Consider the following 23,423-nt stretch of genomic DNA (forward strand, 5'->3'; position numbering starts at 1 on the left):
CTTCTCATCTGCTTGGGAGTCGTGACCTGTTTCTCTCACAAAACGAATGGCAACAAAACACAACCAACGACGTCAACAAGATTGTTGCATTGGCATCGGTTTCTTACTAATGCCTAGTACGATTGTTGCATTGCCCCCTTGGGGAAAAAAATCTTGGATCTGCCAGCCCTGAAATTATCCCTTAGCATCATCGACGTCAGTCATCAAAGCAATGAACATTCCCACAAAAATTCTTATAATGTTGTTAGTGCAAACAGAAGCAATGAGGTCACAAGATTCTTTGAGATAGCTTTCATCTCCTGGACAGCACTAATCCAGGAAGACCATCATATTGGTAAATATATGTTCTTCCTGTTGTTTATAAAGCATCAACATCCTTCACTATTTTTATCTTACTGATGGTAATCCAGGGTAAGAAAACCAAAGTATTCACATCAATTAGTTGCTAAAAAACAAATGGCTTTCTCCTATTGTGCTTAGCTACACATCTATGGGAAGGGAAGATTAGACACTATAAAAATAATCAACTGGATCAAGTAAATCTAGAATAGGCATATGAAGAGCAATTATTATGTATTATTAGTGCATTAGATGCAACCATTAGTTAGTCACTTTGTTGAATTTTCCTTTGGTTAAAGACGTTGCCTAGACCTTCTAGCTTCCAAGGTTTTCTTGTTGATTTGCAATAATTTTCTCCGCCTTCTTTTCCTCAGAAATATTTTAGTTCCTAATAGAAAACATAAGTTAGTGCGACCTTCTAGTAGTTTGTATTACCTTTCTCATAAAACCTTTTGTGTCCATACTTCTACGAGCATCATTCAATTCATTACTATACAATTTAATTTTGGGCAAATAGCACTAAATCCCCCTGAGGTTTGCAACTTTGACAAAAACTCCCCCTGAAGTTTATAAAGTAACACTTTCTACCCCTCCTTATTAGTTCTCAATCTAATAGGGTCACATGATACTTATGTGACCCCTTAATGACCAAAATACCCTCTAGAGTTTTTCAAAAAATTATCTCCAGCATATTTCATCTTCTAGTTTTTTTTAATCCATTTTGTAGTTGTCATCAAAAAACTATTGAGCTAAGAATAAAATTTTACCTTTCACTGATTCTCTCCTTAAAATTTTCATCCAAGAAAACAAGACAAATTCATTTATTTTTATACTTTATGTATTTTAGAAGTTATAGGGTTTGAATTCCCTAAAATAATAAAAGAAAATAAAAAGAAAAAAAAACTAACTTTGCATTAAAAAAAGAAATGGAGAAGGAAAATCATGGTAAAGGGTATTTTGGTCCTTAAGTAGTCACATGAGTATCATGTGATCTATTACATTAAAAATAAATAGAGGTGGAGAAAGTATCACTTTCTAAACCTTAGGGGGGTTTGTTGTCAAAGTTGCAAACCTCAGGGTGTTATTTACCCTTTAATTTCCCTTTATACTTTATTTTTTCACTTTTACTAATTTCTGAAAGATAGAAAGTGAAGAATAGATATTTAAACAAATGTGTGCAAGTATATAGAATGGCACATCTTCAAATGTAGAATTGATGTCTGCATTCTATTTCAATGTGAACCACGTTACAATTCTTGGGGTCCAATGCCTGAAGATGTCGAACACATTTCTATAAACAGACATGCTATGAACTAACTACTTAAATAGAGCATATAAAAGGAACAAGCTGAATGTTGCATATCATGTCCTCAAGATATAGTTTTAATGATAACAATTTATTCACTATTTGTATTATTGTGCACTAACATATCAATGCAAATATCAACTTCAAATAAGCTCAAGATATGTGAACAAAAGTGCAAGATGAGCTCAATGCAATTTGAAGTAAAGAAGATGAAGTGCTTAAACATCACAATGTAAATTTTATATTTTCTTTACTTAGAGTTATTGTACAAGCCTTGATCACTCACAACACATGCACATGCATAGCGTTTAGAACACACTAACACATGCTTAGTTTGTGGTTAACAATAAAATCCCCTATGTTAACCATTAAAGTTTATAGATAAAGAATGAGTCTCAAATTAATTCATATATCTCATATTTACCCCTTAGTAGTCGACCAATAAAACTAGTAGTCGACTACTAAAGCCTTGGTCAAAATATCAGCTTCTGTCATTTTACAGTGTAGTCGACTAATATATATTATAGTCGATTAGTAAAGACTCAGACAGAATTCTAGTTTTTGTAAAATTACAGTGTAGTCGACTACTAGGAGTGATAGTCGACTACTAAGAGTCAGTTCAGAATTCTAGAACTTCTGTCTTTACAGTGTAGTCGACTAATGACTATAGTAGTCGACTACTAAGAAATAATCTAACTTTACAGAGTCTGTTTTGACTCAGTGTAGTTGACTACTAAGCATTGTAGTTTTTCGACTACAGATACAGTTTTTTTAGGTTTCAAAATTTGAATTTATGATTGTTTATAGCCGTTTGTGCACGTTATTTAGGTTTAAAAAGTTGTCTTTTCAAGGACTATAAATAGGTATTAAGTTCAGAAATTTGCACCATTCATTCATTCATACATATAAGATCAAGCATTTGTGCAAATTCAAGAGTTCAAAATTCAGATTTTCAGTCTAAGTGTTGAGAAAAAGTGATTTCTGAAATAGCCATTGATCTTCATCATATATTCAAAATGATTAGGCATTGTTCAGAGATTAAAAAGGTTCCTAAGCTACTGTTACACTTCACTACACATTCAAGGCTTATAGAAATTGTGTTCTTGCTTCAAGGAAAGTTCTTTCGGATGTGAGAGGTGATCTCTTGGTGTAGAGATTGTGTGCAAATTGCATGGTCTTACAAATTGATCAGGTTTATTTTTGATTTTGTAATAGTTTTTTAAAATCATAGTGGAACTCTCAAGTGGGATTTACTTGGGGACTGGATGTACACCGGGGAGGTGGAACCAGTATAAAAACTTGTGTTTATGATTGTGATTTTCTGTGATTGTTGCTATCTTTCTTGCAATTTATAATATACTTCGTAAAAAATTTAAAAGAATATTATTCAACCCCCCCCCCCCCCCCTCTAGTGTTTTAATGTGTATTAGATCAGATCCTATACTTGGCATCAGAGCACGGTGAAAGATAGCATTGACAAGTACATCAAATACATCACAATTCAAAGAAGAACATTTCACACAGCGATCACCACTCTTTGATGGCACAAATTACAACTATTAGAATTGTCGGATGAATATCTACCTCCAATTTCTTGGCTACGAACTTTGGAACATTGTAAAGACTGAATTTACAAAGCCAACCACTCCATACATCGAATGGACCGTTGTTCAAAGAACAAATATAAATCTGGACTCTAAGGCGATGAATGCACTGTTTTGTGCCTTGGATAAGAACGAATTCAATCGAGTGTCTACTTCTACATCAGCACATCAAATTTAGCACACTCTTGAGGTAACATATGAAGGAACTAATAAAATTAAAGAAACAAAAAATTATGTTTTTGTTCACAGGTTTGAACTATTTAAAATGAAAGGGAATGAAACTATCACGGTGATGTTCACAAGGTTTACGAATATTACTAACTCCTTAATTGGACTTGACAAAGAATATACTCATGTTAAGATGGTAAGAAAAATCCTAAGAGCACTAACTCCGGAATGGGAGAAGAAGACTACGATGATCGAAGAAGCCAACGATCTATCAACTCTCACCGTAGAGGACCTTATTGGAAATTTGATGGCATATGTAGTTCAACTTGAAGATAGAAAGAAAGATGATGAACCAATAAAGAAGAAGATACTTGCCTTCAATGCATCCTCCGATACCGATGAATCCGATGAAGATGATGAGGATATTGCATTGATCACGAAGAAATTTAAACGATTTCTAAAGAAAGGTAAGTTTAGATCTAATATATTTAAGAATACTAATGACTCGTCTTTGTGTTTCAATTGTAATAAGTCAGGTCATATAAAGAATGATTGTCCACTTCTCAAGTCCAAATCAAAGTCCACAAATTCCAACAATTCCAACAACTTCAAGAAGAAGAAAGCTATGACGGTGACTTAGGATGATAGTGACGATTCATCCTCTTCTGACGAAGAAGAAAGAGAAGAATCTACTCACATGTTCTTCATGGCACAAGATAATGAAGTATCTCAAAAAGAAAAGTGGATATTAGATAGTGGATGTTCCAAACACATGATCGGAAGCTCTCAAATGTTGTCTTCAATTCAATACAAAAAAGGAGGCACGGTTACATTTGAAGACAAAAACAAAGGTCAAGTAATAGGTATTGGAACAGTAAGTAACATTGACAAACCTCTAATAGATAATGTTTTATTAGTAGATGGTTTAAAATATAATCTTTTAAGTATAAGTCAACTATGTGATAAGAATTTTAAAATTATATTTGAAAATGGTTCATGTCTTATATATGATAATGATTTAACAAATATCTTGTTTAAAGGTTTTAGAAAGAAAGATATATTTCATGTCTTATATATGATAATGATTTAACAAATATCTTGTTTAAAGGTTTTAGAAAGAAAGATATATATGTTTTATCCATGAATTTTTAAATATCTTGTTTAAAGGTTTTAGAAAGAAAGATATATATGTTTTATCCATGAATTTTTATTCAAATGATTATTGTTTAGTTGCATCAATAGATGATTCATTATTATGGCATAGAAGATGTGAACATATTAATTTGAAAAATATTTCACGTATTTCTAAAAATAATTTAGTAAATGGTTTACCTAAAATTGTAAATAAAAAATTTATGTTTTTGACACATGTAAACAAGAAAAAATGCATAAATCTTCTTTCAAATCTAAAGATGTTATTTCTACAAGTAGACCATTAGAATTATTACATATGGATCTATTTGGTCCTTCTAGAATTACATCTTTAAATGGAAGTAAATATGCATTTGTTATTGTTAATGATTATTCAAGATATATATGGGTTATGTTTTTAAAACATAGGAATGATACTTTTGATGAGTTTTCTATATTTTGTAAAAAGATACAAAATTAAAAATCCACTACTATTGTCACTATTAGAAGTGATCATGGTGGTGAATTTGAAAATAAATTATTTTCTGATTTTTGTAATAAAATGATATTTCACATAAATTTTTATTTCCTTACACTCCACAACAAAATGAAGTTGTTGAAAGGAAAAATAGAACTTTACATGAATGTGCTAGAACAATGTTAATTGAGTCTAATCTACCAAAATATTTTTAGGCAGAAGCAATTAATACTGCATGTTATGTTCAAAATAGAATTTTAAATAAAACAAGTTTTGAATTATTTAACAATCGCATTCCGAAAGTTTCTTATTTTAAAGTATTTGGATGTAAATGCTATATATTAAATACAAAAGAAAACTTAGACAAGTTTGATTCTAAATCAGATGAAGGTATTTTTATAAGTTATTCTATGCATAGTAAAGCAATAGAATTTTTAATAAAAAGACTTCTACAATAGAAGAATCCTTGCATGTTTCTTTTGATGAATCTAATTCAAATTCTAATAATAATGATAATAATCATGATGATGATGATTTTGTTAATCAATCACCTCCTATTGTTTATGATAATCACATTTTATTACAATTTTATACCCTCATTATCTATTTTATATAAATAAATATAGCACTAATAATTGTTTTTATCTTTAAATTGCAGGTTAATGAAGAATAAATCTCAAACTCCCATCTCTCAACAAAAGCCCGTGATTTATTGAAAAAATGAAGCCATGAAGCCCAATGAATTCTTTCAAGTATTTAAATGAAGAAATAAATCAAAGCCCAAGCCCAAGAGTCCAAGAAAAGCCCAATGTCCAAAGCCCCAAAGCAAACAACAAGAAGAATCTGCGGACAGCAAAAGCAGAAGGGGAGGCATCGATGCCCGCATCGATGGGGGCATCGATGCCTGCATCGATGCCGGTATCGATGCCTGCATCGATGCCTACATCGATGCCTGCATCGATACCCTGGGCGGTTTGTTACAGTTTAATGGCTGAAAATTGTTGGTTTTGGATAAGATTTCAATCCAATGGCTCTCATTCACTGATGTTTACTATAAATAGGGGTAGAGAGTGAGGGGTTAGAGGTGTGAAAATTTTTGTAACTCCTTTTGGAGAGGAGAGCTACTCTTAATTGAGAAGGCCTTCCAAAATTGTAACTTTAGTTGCAATTAATAATAATAATTTTTTCACCACTTTAAATATTTCTTCTCTTTGTTGGATGATGAAGATGGAGATGAAGAATTATTTAGAGGTTTGCATTTTCTTTCCTTTTTCTCTTTTATTTCCTTTTTATTGCTTATTAGTGTAGATTTATTTCTATGCTTGTAGTTTAGATTTTATTTTCTTGTTAAATAGCCAAGAGGCTAGAACCCTCTTGCCTTAGATTTATTTCATGCTTATAGAATAGATTTAATTTCTTGCATTTAATTCTTGCAATTTTATTTTGTAGTTTAGATTTTGCACTTTATTTTGTAGTTAGATTTTAATTTCTTATACTATTCACCTTGAGGCTAGAACCCTCTTGGGTTTAGTTTTTCTTTTTGTTTATTTTTATTTTGTTTGATTCGCCTTTAGGCTAGAACCCTCTAGGGAATCACCCTTTTCTAAGAAGTGGGTTCAATTGTAGATTACCCATATCATTAAAATTGGTTAGTGGATTATATTCTAGATTTCTTACCTCTTTTGAATCCTCCATCTTGACTTTCTTAAATTTTCTTTTCATTCTTAGTTTTATTTCTTGATTTTATTAATTCATATTTCTTGCCTCGTGATTTTATTTATTCTTTGATTCTTCCTTCTCTCCTCTAAAATTCAATTTATTACCTTTTGCATATAAATCAAAATAACCACTCATACAATCACACTTATTCTTTATTCCTAATTATCATGCACAAAATATAAGAATCATTTCTAATAATCTCTTAAAATCACCTTCTTCGTGGGATCGATATCTTTTTATACTATAACTTGATAAATTGTGCACTTGCAATTTTGGTACATAATTATGTCGCATCAAGTTTTTGGCGCCGTTGCCGGGGAAGGTGCTTAAGTAGATTTTAATTATTTTGATTCTTTAACTTGTGTGTTTATTGTGAAAGAACTACTTGGAGATTAAAGATCAAGAATTGGAGATTAAGGAATTGGATATTCGCTTGTGGTAAGTCTTCTTCCTTATATTTTCAATTCCACACATTTAGTTAGTTTCTCACAATTAGTGACAATTAGGATCTTAAAAAAAAAAAATTATTTCCGTTGACCATAATAAAATTCACCCTTCACTTTGACATTTACTAACAAGATAATAAATTCAAACAAATCCCCCCTTCTCATTTGTTTGATTGTTAACCCTAATTAAAAAAAAAGATTTTTTTCTTTTCCATCCTTTTTAGTCGCTTTTAATTTCTAGGGTTGCATTTCATATAGTGTAGGAATTCACCAAAGTGAGTAGGAATTCACCAAGTGATTTGAGCATCTTGATTTGGCACACACTTAAAAATATTTTTAAGGGCAAAACCCCATAATCAAGATAAGGTGAGGGATTTCATCACCCTTTCCTTAGCCCAAAAATCACTAATTCCTCACTTCACAAACCCAAGCCTAATAAAACTCATTAGACGTTGGCCCCTAAGGATTCGAGCTCAATAAGGAACAAGAAATCCTTAAGTGAACCGGTTTAAGTTTTCTCAGATTAGTTGGTGTCTAAGGCAAGGTTTAGGGGTTGCGTAAAGCGCTCCGCAAGGAAAGAGGTACTTAATTGATCTTTGATCACCCTCTAGTACTATCCTTACCTGGCTAACTACCTGGGTAAAACTTTGATCTTTTCACTGTAGGAGTTTTTGGTTAGGAGCGGGTCTAGTTGAGTTAGGCTAAACCCTAGAGTTAGAGTTGATTGAAAAGTGATTGCCTTGATTTGTTTTAGTTAGGATTTTTTCTTTTTCTTTATCTTCTCAAAAAAAAAACAACTAATTTTCTTTCTTTTCTTTAAGTTAGGAGCTGGTCTAGTTGAGTTAGGCTAAACCCTAGAATTAGAGTTGATTGAAAAGTGATTGTTTTGATTTGTTTCAGTTAGGATTTTTCTTTTTCTTTATCTTCTAAAAAAAAACTAATTTTCTTTCTTTTTTTGAAAAAAAATAAAAAATAAAAAAAATAATAAAAAGAAATATTTTGGTGTATGCAACAGTGGATTAGGGATAATACACATCGATTAATTCGCTTTGAACCAATCATAGAAATGGAGCATCCTAATCCACCCGTTCTTCATGATATGTGCTATCCCATTAGGAATGCAATCCCCTCATGCATTAGGCTCCCCGAAACAAATGGAATAAGTTTTGAGCTTAGACCGCAATACATAAACATGCTTCCCAAATTCCTTGGTAATGAAACAGAAGACGCATATATTTTTATTTCGGAATTTGAGGAAGTGTGTATTATGATTAAAATGAGAGAATTAAATGAAGATGCGGTTAAGCTTAGATTTATTCCATTTGCTCTTAAGGATAAAGCTAAAAAATGGCTGTACAGCTTACCAACAAATTCCATCTCAACTTGGGATGAATTTGTCACCGTTTTTCTTAAGAAATTTTTTCCTATTCATAAAACGGTAAAGCTTAGGAACAGCATTCAAAACTTTAAAATTATCCCGGGAGAACCTTTTTGGAAGTATTTTGACCGATTTAAAGATCTTCTCATCCAATGTCCTCATCACGGTTTAGAGAAATGGCGATTGTGCCAAATAATTTATGAGGGATTAGATTATTCTGCAAAAACTTCCTTAGAATCAATGTGCCACGGGGATTTTATGAGGAAAAATGCTGATGAAGCTTGGGAGTTTTTGGAGAGTCTTTCTGAAAAAACAATGCAATGGGAACAGTGCGATGACAGGGTTTCATCAGTTCCCCATTCTAAGTCTAGTGGTCTTTCCTTGGAGTCAAACATTGCTTCTGAAGCGAAGATGGCGACAATTCTGCGGAGGTTAGAAGCCTTAGAAATTAAGGAACGAGCTCCAGCTCAACTCAATCATGTTTCTTTCCCAGGATGTCATAATTGTCAGTCTCCTACCCACGTTTCAGAGGAATGCCCTCTCTTAGGAAACAATCATTCATTAGAACAGATGAACGCTGCATTCCAGCACCCTAGAAATGATCCATTTTCTCCAACCTACAATCCAGGTTGGAGAAATCATCCCAACTTTGCATGGAATCTAGGAAATTCTCCCGGAACTCAAAATTTCACTCCCGCTTCGACCCAACATTTTCCTAGGGGAAACACAGTTCCATTCAATTCTCATTCACAATTTCAACAACCCAATCTGCCGTATCAAAATCAGTCTCCTCTTCATCAAGCTGTAATTCAGACTCCTCACAATCCAGATCAGGATAAACGTCTCAATGTCTTGGAAAGGGGTTTAGAAACCATAATTAAGGCCTCTACTCAAACCACGAATATGTTGACTCAAACATCTAGCACGTTGAATTCCTTCATGCAATCAACCGGACAAATGCTCAACTCCAACACTCAAGCTATAGCTAGATTAGAATCCCAACTTGGTCAACTAGCTAGTGCCGTGAGTGAAAGAGAGAAAGGAAAATTTCCGAGTCAACCCGTGGTCAACCCTAATAACACAGGATGCAGTTCATCCTATGAAGCTCAAGTGAATGCAATCCATTCACTTCGGTCAGGTAGACAGGTCGATAATCAAGTGAGAACTCCGCCAAGTCAAACTCTTGATCCTGTACAAATTCCTTCTCCTTCTCCTTCTGATGAATCTATTCAACAATCACTCCCCTCAGATGACCAAGAACCTGAACCCGAACCTGAGCCTGCTTTTGATAGATTTAGACCGGTTGCTCCCTTTCCAGATAGACTCAGGTCTAGGAAACACTCTCCTCAGGAGGAGAAAATCCTAGAGACATTCAAGCAGGTTAAGGTCAACATTCCTCTCTTAGATGTAATTGAACAAATTCCATCTTATGCTAAATTTTTAAAAGAATTGTGCACTAAGAAGAGGAGAATAAATGTTCCAAAGAAAGTCTTTTTAGCCGCCAATATCAGTGAAATGCTGTCAAATCCCATACCTTTGAAACGTAAAGATCCAGGTTCCCCCATCATTTCATGTATCATTGGTAATACTCACATTGATAAGGCGCTTTTAGACTTAGGGGCCAGTGTCAATTTGCTTCCATATTCAGTCTATCAGCAATTGGGTCTAGGTGTACTGAACCCAACCAAATGCACCTTACAGTTGGCTGATAGATCTGTCAAGGTCCCTATGGGTGAGTTAGAGGATGTTCTGATTAAGGTTGGAGATTTTATTTTTCCAGTAGATTTTGTAGTCTTGGAAACACAGCCTGTTTCCAATCCCAAAGGACAGACACCTGTCATCTTAGGAAGACCGTTCTTAGCCACTTCTAATGTTGTCATCAACTGTAGAACTGGTCAAATGAAGCTGTCCTTTGGGAATTTGACTGCTGATCTCAACATTTTTAATCCAGGGGACCAACCAAATAATCAGCCTCTAGAAATAAACTACATTCAGGAAAGATCAGAAGAAGAAGAAGAAGAAGAGTGTGATTTAAGTTTTGAGGAAATTTTTGATGAAGAGTTAGAGTTTTTAGAAGAAGCAGATCAGGTCCTTGAGAATAATAAAACTGTGTTAAACATTTGCTGCTTTGAATTAAATTTTGAAGAACTCTTTCTTGATGAACTTAGATTCTTGGAGAATAATCAACAGCCAAATTTTCAGAACTTCACAGAAGAATTGGTTGTTAGAAAACAAAATTTCACAGTACAAGAGTCTAAGTTCATTAAGAAATACAAAATGCATGACACCAATAATACCTACCTTACCTTATTGCAAGAATTATTGAACACCCCGAAATACTTAAAAATTCACATTATTGATTATATCATTCTGAATTTGTTTAAAATCCGGGGAAGAATTTTCAGCAATAAGGTAGGATTCATGTTGAATATTTCATTCTACATTGATTATTTTGTTTATTTCAGAATAATAAAAAGAATTTATTCTTCTCTCATGTGAGAGTTTCTTGTTCAGTTTTCAAAAAAAAAAGAAGAAAAAAAAAGCAAAAAAAAAGAAGAAGAAAAGAAAAAAAAACAAGAAAAGAATAAATGTTTGATTTCCTCCTCCTCAGACCAAAGGTAATTGCAGATTTTTATCAGCAAACCAAATGTAAGTGCTTCACTTCTTATCTGCTTTACTTTATGCATCATAGAGTTTGCATTGAGGACAATGCAAAATTTAGGTGTGGGGGTGGGAATTAGTTATTTTTTCTTTTTATTTTACAATTTTAGTGCATTTTTGTCATTTTTTTTTCTTTTCCTTAAAAAAATTTTTTTTTAAAATATCGTCACGTGCCAAATTAATAGAGTTATGTAATAATTGATTTATTTGATAAATTTAAAATTTTCTAATCCCTAGTTGGTTTGTAATAATTGATTTATTTGATAAATTTAAAATTTTCTAATCCCTAGTTGGTTATTTACTTAAGTTCACTTTTTATGATAACTCTAAATAAATTTCTTAAGAAATGATTTTCAAAGTAGTATACTTTACTTAAGCCTTAACTTGGACTTTTATTTAAAATAATGAAATTTTTGCATGCTTAACTCAGAGTTGAAAATAATTTTTCAAATTGTCTTGATTTACATATTTTTCAAAAAAAAAAATATACACAAACAAAAAAATATATATATTTGCAAAAGAAGAGTGCGAAAAATGGGCACCAAAAAAAAAAAAAAAACTCTTGAATTCGAGGTGATTCTATCTTATTAAGCCTAAGCTGACCGAGTAATTAAGCCCAAGGAGTATTTCCATACTTAATGACCTAAGCCCATTTGGGTTGGGATCCATTGGCCCAAAACTCGTTAAATGGTCACTTAGAAAGCTCATTAAAGTAGAAAAAAAAAATCACCAAGAATGAAAGAGTTAAAATAATAATATTAATAATAATAAATGTTTTATAGTTGTATATATGGTCTTGGAAAATATTTTAGATCAAGCAACTTGAAAATTATTTAAAACAAAGAGTTAGCATGTTACTTTCAAAACTTTTAAATTAAATTTCTAAGTTTGGCTTGGTTTTGTATTGCTACAATGAGAAGATTTTCTTAAAAATATACCTTAGAGTTATATATAAAAATGTTTTCTTGAGTGATAACTGGCTCCAATTAGATTATCTAAAAGTTATCAAGTGAATTTAGTTATTTACTGACTTCTTTAATTTGGCAAGTTGACCGAATTTTGTGGGTATATTCACTGCAAACCCTCACGAGACTACAACTCGTCCACTAGGGTAACCTAGGGGTTTAAAGGCTTGTTGTATGCGCTAAATACAACCGCGATTCCTGCGAAAGTGAGTTAGGATTTTCTTTTTATTTTCTTTGCTAGAGGACTAGCAAAAGTTTAGGTGTGGGGGTATTTGATAATCACATTTTATTACAATTTTATACCCTCATTATCTATTTTATATGAATAAATATACCACTAATAATTATTTTTATCTTTTAATTGCAGGTTAATGAAGAATAAATCTCAAACTCTCATCTCTCAACAAAAACCCATTGATTAAATGAATGAAGCCATGAAGCCCAATGAATTCTTTCAAGTATTTAAATGAAGAAATAAATCAAAGCCCAAGCCCAAGAGTCCAAAAAAAGCCCAATGTCCAAAGCTCCAAAGCAAACAACAAGAAGAATCTGCGGACAGCAAAAGCAGAAGGGGAGGCATCGATGCCCGCATCGATGGGGGCATCGATGCCTGCATCGATGCCTGCATCGATGCCGGTATCTAATTTCTTTATTATTGCTTATTAGTTAGATTTAAATTCATGCTTGTAGTATAGATTTACTTTCTTGTCTTTTTTATTTTCTTTTTGCACTTTAATTTGTAGAGTAGATTTATTTTTCTTGCATTTAATTTCTGCAATTTATTTTGTAGTTTAGATTTTTATTTTCTTTGTAATTAGATTTATTTCTTGTTCATAGTTTAGATTTTTCTTTTCTTTTTAATTTTGTAATTAGTCTTCTTTTTCTTGTTTTTATTTCTTAAGATGTGAATTTAATTCTTGTAGGAATCTTAGAATTGTATGAAACTAGTCTAATTTCCTTTATATTGTATGAATTATTCTCTTGTACTTAAAATGTTCATGTTTAGGATAATCAACTAGAGAACTAATCGGTAGAAGAAGAATTTGATAATCTATGCTTATCTTAAATGGTTTGATAGGTTATGCTTATGAATTCTAGGATTATTATCATGTTGTTGTTCTTATCATGAATAGTAATTTTAACTTAGATGATAATTTGATAGGTTACACTTTCCTTAAATGGTTTGATAATCTATGCTTAATAAATCTAAGTTGAAATATGATAAAAAGAGAATAGTTTATATTTTGTAATTGAAATTGGTTAGTGGATTATATTCTAGATTTCTTACCTCTTTTGAATCCTCCATCTTGACTTTCTTAAATTTTCTTTTCATTCTTAGTTTTATTTCTTGATTTTATTAATTCATATTTCTTGCCTCGTGATTTTATTTATTCTTTGATTCTTCCTTCTCTCCTCTAAAATTCAATTTATTACTTTTTGCATATAAATCAAAATAACCACTCATACAATCACACTTATTCTTTATTCCTAATTGTCATGCACAAAATATAAGAACCATTTCTAAATTCTTTATTCCTAATTGTCATGCACAAAATATAAGAACCATTTCTAATAATCTCTTAAAATCACCTTCTTCGTGGGATCGATATCTTTTTATACTATAACTTGATAAATTGTGCACTTGCAATTTTGGTACATAATTATGTCGCATCAGTTTATGATAATACTAATGCTAGTAATGTTTTACCTAAAACATATGTAGATGTTAGGAATCATCCACATGATTTGATTATTGGTGATATTTCTAAAGGTGTTCAAACTAAATCACAATTGGATTTATATACTCATGTTGCATTTGTTTCAACAATTGAACCTAAAAATATTAAAGAAACATGTAAAGATAATTTTTGGATAATTGCTATGCAAGAGGAACTCAACCAATTTACAAGAAATAACGTTTGGGATCTTGTGCCTAGACCACAAGATAAATCCATTATTGGAACCAAATGGATATTTCGAAATAAATTGGACGAATCTAGTCAAGTTATTAGAAACAAAGCCAGATTGATTGCATAATGTTATAATCAAGAAGAATGTATTGATTATGATGAAACATATGCACCGGTTGCTCGTTTAGACTCTATTAGAATTTTACTTGCATTTGCATGTTTTATGGATTTTAAACTATATCAAATGGATGTTAAAAGTGCTTTTTTAAATGGTTTTATTAAAGAAAAAGTTTTTATAGAACAACCTCCTGGATTTGAACATAAAAGTTTTTTCAAACCATGTTTTCAAACTTAAGAAAGCTTTATATGGTCTTAAACAAGCACCTCGTGCTTGGTATGATAGACTAAAGATTTTTTTGACTTCCGGATTTAAAATTGGGAAGGTTGATTCTACACTATTTATTAAGAAAATAAATAAAGATATATTATTAATTCAAATATATGTAGATGATAAATAAATAAAGATATATTATTAATTCAAATATATGTAGATGATATTATATTTGGATCTACTAATAATGATCTTTGTCAAGAGTTTGTTATTAATTCAAATATATGTAGATGATATTATATTTGGATCTACTAATAATGATCTTTGTCAAGAGTTTGTTAAGACAATGCATGATGAATTTGAAATGAGCCACATAGGTGAACCTAACTTCTTTCTTGGACTACAAATCAAACAATAGAATGAATGAATATTCATCAACCAAAGCAAATATGCAAAAGAATTACTCGAACGCTTTGGGATGGACAATACAACAAGCAAAAGAACTCCAATGAGTACAACTACATCTCTTGACAAGGATGAGAATGGTAATAATGTTCTCTCCAATGAGTACAACTTGCATCATCATTGTTCTCTCCAGTTGCGAACTACATACTATCAAGACGTTCCTCCTCGGACTCAACATCTTCACTATCATCATCAGCATCTACATATTCGTCCTCTTCTTTTATAGAACCACCAACCGGTAAATCAACTGAAATATCATCATACACGTTGTGAAACATGTAACTTGACGTTGCACCTGCATCATTTTTTAAGTGCAAGGCACTTTGAGATAACGAGATTTGACTTTCAAGCATGCGAGAGAACTCTCCGTGAGCATACGAAACTTCGACAACCCCAGACTTTAGAATATTTTCAATGAACAACTCAATTTCGATTTGTTTATCCGCAAGTTGTATCATGTCATTCAATTCTTCATCAGTGGTGATCTCTACCGTAATTGTTATCCGCAAGTTGTATCATGTCATTCAATTCTTCATCAGTGGTGATCTCTACCGTAATTGTTCTTTTTTCATTTATTGGACAATTACAAAAGTCAATTCTTCATCAGTGGTGATCTCTACCGTAATTGTTCTTTTTTCATTTATTGGACAATTACAAAAGATCTTAATGGTATTTTCGGCATGATTAATTCTGGTAACTCTGTATATTTGCTCCATCATTCCATCAAAATTGTAATTTCTAGACAACATGAACATTTTCCTAGAGCCTCCATCATATATAGGCAAATTATTCATTCCAATACTCAATTTCCCATTGAATAAGCAAATAATCGGAATTCCATTCGCCATTTTAACTGAAGAATTAAAATTTCCATTGAATAAGCAAATAATCGGAATTCCATTCGCCATTTTAACTGAAGAATTAAAATTTAACGTATACAAATTAGATATTTTACAAATTGATGATCATAATTCATTATTTCCTCTAGATATACCTCTAAATATACATATTAACTAAACGAAATTGGACAAATTTATGAAAAAAAAAAATTAAAATTATTACCTTATCGAAATCGGATTTCGTTGGCGTCGGAGATCAAGTTTGGCATCAGATTTGAGGGAGGAGGGGGTGAGTTGGCTTTGGGAGAGAGAGATTGGGTTTGGGAGAGATGGAGATTGGTTTGGGAGAGATGGAGATTGGGTTTGGATGTGGAAATCGGGTTTGGGAGAGATGGAGATTGGGTTTGGGTGTGAAAATCGGGTTTGGGAGAGATTTCAATGGGTTTAGGAGGGAGTGAGATGGGTTTGGGAGTGAAGGTGAAGAGATTTTAGGGTTTGGGAGTGAAGATGAAGAGAGAAGTTAGATTTTAAGGGAATAGCGGAATTTAGGGCGGAGAGCTGTTTATTTCGACATTTATACGGGACTAGTAGTCCCGTATAGATGGGTCGGGTGGCTCTGCAAAATGTACGGGACTAGTAGTCCCGTACATTTTCGTGAGCCACCAAAACCATGACAGAAAACATACGAGACTAGTAATCCCGTATGTTTTCTAATCTGTAATTAGTGTGTTGAAAACATACGGGACTAGTAGTCCCGTATGTTTTCAGACCACTTTTTTTAAAATCGACCTATTTTTGGCCTGTTGGCCAAAAAGAGGTCGATTTTGCTAAATATTTAGCAAAATGGTCGATTTTGCTAAATATTTAGCAAATGTGGTCTATTTTTAGAATTTTTTCTAAAAAATAATATCAAGATATGATTGGATCACTTCTTTATCTTACCGCTAGTAGACCCGATATAATATTTAGTGTTTGTTTATGTGCTAGATTTCAATCTAATCCTAAAGAGTCACACCTTAAAGCAGTAAAAAGAATTTTTAGATATCTTAAAGATACTACAGATTTTTGGTTTGTTTTATCCAAAGAATAGCACATTTGATTTATTATCATATAGTGATGCTGATTTTACTGGATGCAAATCCGATAAAAAAAATACAAGTGGTACATGTTATTTTTGGGACATTCACTTGTATCTTGGTTTAGTAAAAAACAAAATTCAATATCATTATCAACGACTGAAGCAGAATATATTGCTACAAGCTTTGCATGTGCTCAAGTTTTATGGATGAAACAAACATTATTTGGTTATGGCATAGTTTGTCACACATCCTCTATAATGTATGATAATTCTAGTGCCATTAATTTATCTAAAAATCCTATTCAACATTCACGTACAAAACACATTGACATTAGACATCATTTCTTACGTGATCATGTGCTTAAAGGTGATATTTCATTAGAATTTATATCTATTGATAAACAAATAGTAGATATATTAACAAAACCATTAAAAAAAGAAATTTATGTTAAATTAAGAAGGGAATTAGGTATATGTTCAATTGAAGACTTAAATTAATTTTTAAGATCAATACATATGCATACACAGGCTTAATAGTTGACTAATTAGGTTAGTAGTCGACTACATGCACACATTTTGCATATATAACATTCTGTTTATTACAGACTAGTCGACTAATAGTATTAGTAGTCGACTAATCAAAGTTCAACTCGATTTACAGAACTCTGTCAACTACAGAGTAGTCGACTAATTATCTTAGTAGTCGACTACTTAATAGCAGTTTTCACATTTACACAGTTTTGAGCATATTGGATATTTACCCACCAAACCCAATACCTAATACCCATTAAACTTAAGTCAAATTGATCTCAACCACTCATTTTTTTTACCTAATCAAATCTAGCCCTAAATCAACTTCTATTAAGATCAAATCATGTCCATACATTTGAATTCATGTTTTAATCCTAGCCATTAATTTTTCACATAAGAAAACTACCCTAAATCAATAACTACACACTCCCTCACTCTCCAAAAAACGCAAGAACCCTCTCCCCTCTTCAGTTCAACAACAACCAGGTTAGGGCATCATCTCCCCTTCTATTTTTCCTAAAATTTCTCTCAAATTTCTTGTTATTCTTAAGTCTGTGACTACGACCAGTATTAGCCGACTACTAACATCTCCTAGGGCATCTACAGTTTGGTAAGTCTTCTACACTTGATCTTTTTTAAATTCCTTACTTGAATCATGTCTAGATCAAAGAGGTCAAGGTCTGGTCCTTCTAATGTTGTTGAAGACTACTCAATGTACCTAAACGATTCTAGTTTGCTCAAGAAATTCAAAGAATACCAAACTTATGAGATTCTATCGGGTAGATTTATTACGTTTGATGACTTTGTAACCCATAATTTCAAATCTTATTTTGAAAACGTTGGACTACATGAACTATTTTCTTCTGAAAATAAAAAGTCTCATTATCCTCTATTAGTTCAATTGTTTTATATAAACATCACTCGTCTTGAATCTGATAACAAACCCGATATACTCAACACTCTTGTTAAAGGAATTGAGATTGAGATTAATTTAACTCCAAAGAAACTTGAAAAAAAATTAACATTCCTTACCAAGGTGTTAGTCTTAGTAGTGTAAGATTGTCAGATCATGAGTTGCTTTCTAATCATATATTTCTCCCTGGTCATGGAAAACCACTGAAACATTCAAATAAGCTTAGACCTATTCCTAGGTTTATAGCCTGTATTCTTTCTTATAATTTGTTTCTAAAGACTAGGAGCTTTCATTTCATCTCATTAGATTTATCCAAGGCCTTGTATTCTATTATGGCTAATATACAAGTAAATTGGGCTGAGGTGTTCTATGAGAATCTCTTAGTTATCCCTAGAGGATTTCTTTCGTTTGGAGCTTTTTTAACAAAAAATTTTGAAGCCTTTCACGTTGATCTTGAAACTGAAAATTCAATGATTCGTTCAATTGAATTCTTTGATTCCAATATCCTAACTAGGATGAAGTTAACAAATTTTGAACTCCATGAACAAAATCCTCAAGATGAGTCTCACCCTACACAAGAACAAATTCCCCAAGACAATACCACAATCTTCTCATGAAGCAGGACCCTCTTCAAGCCACATCCCACCACCTATGCAAGCTGAACCCTCATGCTTCTCAGATGCTCAATATCATACCCTATTTGCTTGTATACTTGAGTTAGAGACTGGACAACGAGCACTCTATGCTCAGAATTCTTTCATTTTGAGCTATCAAGAAGAAATAAACAAGAAGTTTGATAACTTAGATCTGAAGCTCAGTGCATATTTCCAAGGACATCCACCTCCTCCAGGCCCGTCAAGTTAGAATATCATGCATGCATCAATTAGTACTTGAACTAGTTTCAGTTTATGTGTCAAAAACAATTAAGTCCTTAGTGTGTTTGTTTGTTTAATTTTATCAAAAATTATGTGCTAGTTGTTTGTTTTGTTTAAGACTTATGTAATGTGTTGTAAGTTGCTACTATGTTTTAAGTTGCTACTAAGTTTGCTTAATGCGGTATAGTATCATGCTTAGTATTATTATGCTTAGTATGATCATGAGCTACATGTTCTAAACAGATTGTGAAGATAGAAGTTTTCAAACTTTTGGCCTTTATGGCAAGTCTTTGCGTACCCATATAGATGGGTCAAGTAATAGACTATGTTCACAATCTGAATGATCTTTTTGAAGTGTTAGCTCATGAAGAAGAAATTATGGCATGTTTAGAATAAATGTTCATTTCTTTTTGTTAATGACAAAGAGGGAGAATGGTATAAGAATTTTATGCTATTAAAGATTCTATTGTAGACTCTAATATGCTTTTATCCAGGGAGAGTAAGTATATATTGTTCATAAGTGTTTAATTCTTTTGTGATATACTTACATATGCATAAATTGTTTGTCATCATCAAAAAGGAGGAGAATATTAGATATCATGTCCCCAAGATATAGTTTTGATGATAACAATTTATTCACTATGTGTATTATTATGCACTAACATATCAATGCAGATATCAACTTCAAATAAGCTCAATATATGTGAACAAAAGTGCAAGATGAGCTCAAGGCAATTTGAAGTAAAGAAGATAAGTGCTTAAACATCACAATGTAAATTTTATATTTTCTTTACTTAGATTTATTGTACAAGCCTTGATCACTCACAACACATGCACACACATAGTGTTTAGAACACACTAACACATGCTTAGTGTGTGGTTAACAATAAAAATCCCCTATGTTAACTATTAGAGTTTTAGATAAAGAATGAGTCAAAAAATAATTCATATATATCATATTTATCCCTTAGTAGTCGACCAATAAGACTAGTAGTCGACTACTAAAGCCTTGGTCAAAATATCAGTTTTTGTCATTTTACAGTGTAGTCGATTAATACATATTGTAGTCGACTAGTAAAGACTCAAAGACAGAATTCCAATTTCTATAAAATTACAGTGTAGACTACTAGGAGTTATAGTCGACTACTAAGAGTCAGTTCAGAATTCTAGAACTTTTGTCTTTACAGTATAGTCGACTAATGACTATAGTAGTCGACTACTAAGAAATAATCTGACTTCACAAAGTCTATTTTGACTCAGTGTAGTCGACTACTAAGCATTGTAGTCGACTACAGATATAATTTTTTCAGATTTCAAAATTTGAATTTATGATTGTTTATAGCCGTTTGTGCACGTTATTTAGGTTTAAAAAGTTGTCTTTTCAAGGGCTATAAATAGGTATTAAGTTTAGAAATTTGCACTATTCATTCATTCATACATATAAGATCAAGCATTTGTGCAAATTCAAGAGTTCAAAATTCAGATTTTCAGTCTAAGTGTTGAGAAAAAATGATTTCTGAAATAGCCATTGATCTTCATCATATATTCAAAGTGATTAGGCATTGTTCAGAGATTAAAAAGGTTCCTAAGCCACTATTGCACTTCACTACACATTCAAGCCTTATAGGAATTGTGTTCTTGCTTCAAGGAAAGTTCTCTCGAGAGTGAGAGGTGATCTCTTGGTGTAGAGATTGTGCGCAATTTGCATGGTCTTGCAAATTGATCAGGTTTGCTTTTGATTTTATAATAGTTTTTCAAAATCATAATGGAACTCTCAAACGGGAGTTGCTTAGGGACTGGATGTACACCGGGGAGGTGAAACGAGTATAAAATTTGTGTTTGTGATTGTGATTTTCTGAGATTGTTGCTATCTTTCTTGCAATTTATAATATACTTTGCAAAAATTTTAAAAGAACACTATTTACCACCCCCTAGTGCTTTAGTGTGTATTAGATCAGATCCTACACAGAAAACTTCACATTTCAGCATGAAATTCAGATAAAAGAAAGAAACGTGCATACAGTTATCGAAATCAGAAATAGTAGAAATACAGATTGGAGCACCCCACAAAACTTTCTAAGTGAGAATAAGGTAGTTATTTCTCCCTTCTCTACATAAACGAGATACAACTGAATAACAATATTAGATGACTGAAAATAGAGACTTTAAAGGAATTTGTAGATATTGAGAAACTAACCTCGCAGCAGCCACAGCATGTCCAAATTCATGGATAGCAACAGCAAATGTTGTTGAAAAAAACATTACAGCAGCGTTCATGATCCATATGCTCAAACCAAAAGACTGTCCATAAATAATTAACGATACTAAATGATCCAACAATATCTAGATTTCACAGTCCGATTTCTGATGATCACTAACCGGAGGGGAAGTGCCAAACAACCAGCTGACTGAGAGATTGTTAAGGCCATAAGTCCAATTGTGAAGATAAAAGGCCCTTCCCAGTTCATGGATAAGCAACTGATGGTCAAGCATACAGGCAAGCAGCAAAAAGTAAGAGAAGATGTCTCTGTTTTTACTTCGAGAAACTAACATTCAGTTAAAAGTGAAAGCAGATGAAAAATTTTCAGATGCATCTTTCTTGAAATTATTTCATGAACTTTCCAACAAAATAAGTTTTAGCTATACCTGTAATTTAAGGTCCATCTTTAAGAAAATGGTAGATAGTTCCACATGGAAATATACCAGAAGTTGACGTACATTTGATAAAATGATAAATTACATAAACATCTACAAGTTTTCTAGTAGTTTTCTTCATAAATACAGAATCTGGATAAATTGTTTCAGACGTGTCAGAAATAGGAAGCAAAGGTCATAGGTTACAGGTGTCACCAACTATAAATATTTGTCATCCAAAACAAGCTAGTGACTCCAGAATATAGCTCAGCCTCAAATCATATTGGATGTGCTGCACATTAGAATGAGAAAATAATATAATGCTCTCTAAGTTAATGCCAAACTGTTGAGTAAACTATGGACAAGAGAGCGCTTTAGACAAAACCCAATACTCCAGGTGGGCAAAAAGAAAACTTTTCTGTCAATATAAAGCTTAATTAAGGCTATAATGTCATGAAACTAAGAAAAAGCCTTCCAATGTTTTCCTAAGTAATAGTCGAGAAGGATAAAAATGATCAACTTTTTTTAAGCAATTCCGTTTGCCTCAGAATCCAGCATGAAAAAAGTGAATGAGCCATGAGAAAACAACACTTGAATCACATTCTTGATCAGCTATGAAGTAGGAAAAATAAAATCACTAACCGCAGCAACTCCAACTAGAGCCACAAGACTGAAAGCAGACCCAATTGTGAACCAAACTTGTAGCAACCTGTAAAAGTTACCATAGTCATATGAAAGTATGAGTCAGATGCGTAAGAAGTGCATGCTAAAAGGTCACTACCATCCTAAGATAAATGAATCAGATATTCCTAGTTGATGTAACATAAGTATGGTTAAAAAACAACAATACAAACTACAAAGTGAGGCAATAATCAGACACCACATGATTGTAAAGTTGAAGTTTAAAAAAAAAATTTATACCCCAAATTATACGAATTATGTGATTCTACAGATTCAAGTATTTAATGGATAATTGCATCATTTAAATTGAATGGCTGACTAGAAACCATTCAGATCCTATAAGTCGCACAAAAAGATCACAATCTCGCCTATAACAAAGATCAAAGTGCACCGTTCATAGAGCACGAATTACCTCAGGGAATGAATACCTATTAGTTAAAATCACAAATCTCCTTGCTAGTCACTAGGAATGTAAGACCAGCAATCGGTCATGCTATCGGCAAAGCATTGTCAGATATTTAAATAACAACCTAAAACTATTAATAACGCACATGTAAATAGAAAAAAAAGGCAATACAGTGATCAGAATGTAGTTAAAAAAAGAGATGCACCTTTATCAGATTACTAATGCCAAAATTATTGATGTACCATGCATGATTTGGTATGAAGGAATCCCTAAACCGAATGTTTTGCACTTGGTCTATAAATTAGTCCCTCAACATCAAGTGAACTGAAGATTAGCAACAAGTTCAACACGCATATTCAACCATAAAATATCACAAAATTGACAATTATGAAAATCATAAGAAGCGCAAGGGAACCTATACCTGGCATATCGGTGGCCGATAAAGAACAATTTCTCATTAAAGGCGCGGATTTTCCAGTCACAGTACCTTAAATTATAAGTAGGAAAATTTAATAACTTCACTTTTATAATATTGACTGCAAGGTATCTAGAGAGACTAAAGGGT

At 32.4% G+C, this 23,423-nt stretch overlaps 1 protein-coding gene across 2 annotated transcripts in view; it reads right to left on the reverse strand.

Moving 5' to 3' along the window:
* LOC109840737 (membrane-bound transcription factor site-2 protease homolog) overlaps positions 1–23,423 on the reverse strand; it is a 30,598-nt gene that overhangs the window by 6,887 nt on the left and 288 nt on the right. For both annotated transcript variants that reach the window (XM_020409485.1, XM_020409484.1), the window contains exons 2-5: positions 23,280–23,345; positions 22,414–22,480; positions 21,517–21,615; positions 21,335–21,438 (exon numbers count right to left, since the gene is read on the reverse strand). In XM_020409485.1, the coding sequence (XP_020265074.1) occupies positions 21,335–21,438; positions 21,517–21,615; positions 22,414–22,480; positions 23,280–23,345 (336 nt within the window). The remainder of the gene's footprint in view (positions 1–21,334; positions 21,439–21,516; positions 21,616–22,413; positions 22,481–23,279; positions 23,346–23,423) is intronic.

The sequence above is a fragment of the Asparagus officinalis genome, chromosome 5 (assembly GCF_001876935.1).
Source record: "Asparagus officinalis chromosome 5, Aspof.V1, whole genome shotgun sequence".
Taxonomy (NCBI): domain Eukaryota; kingdom Viridiplantae; phylum Streptophyta; class Magnoliopsida; order Asparagales; family Asparagaceae; genus Asparagus; species Asparagus officinalis.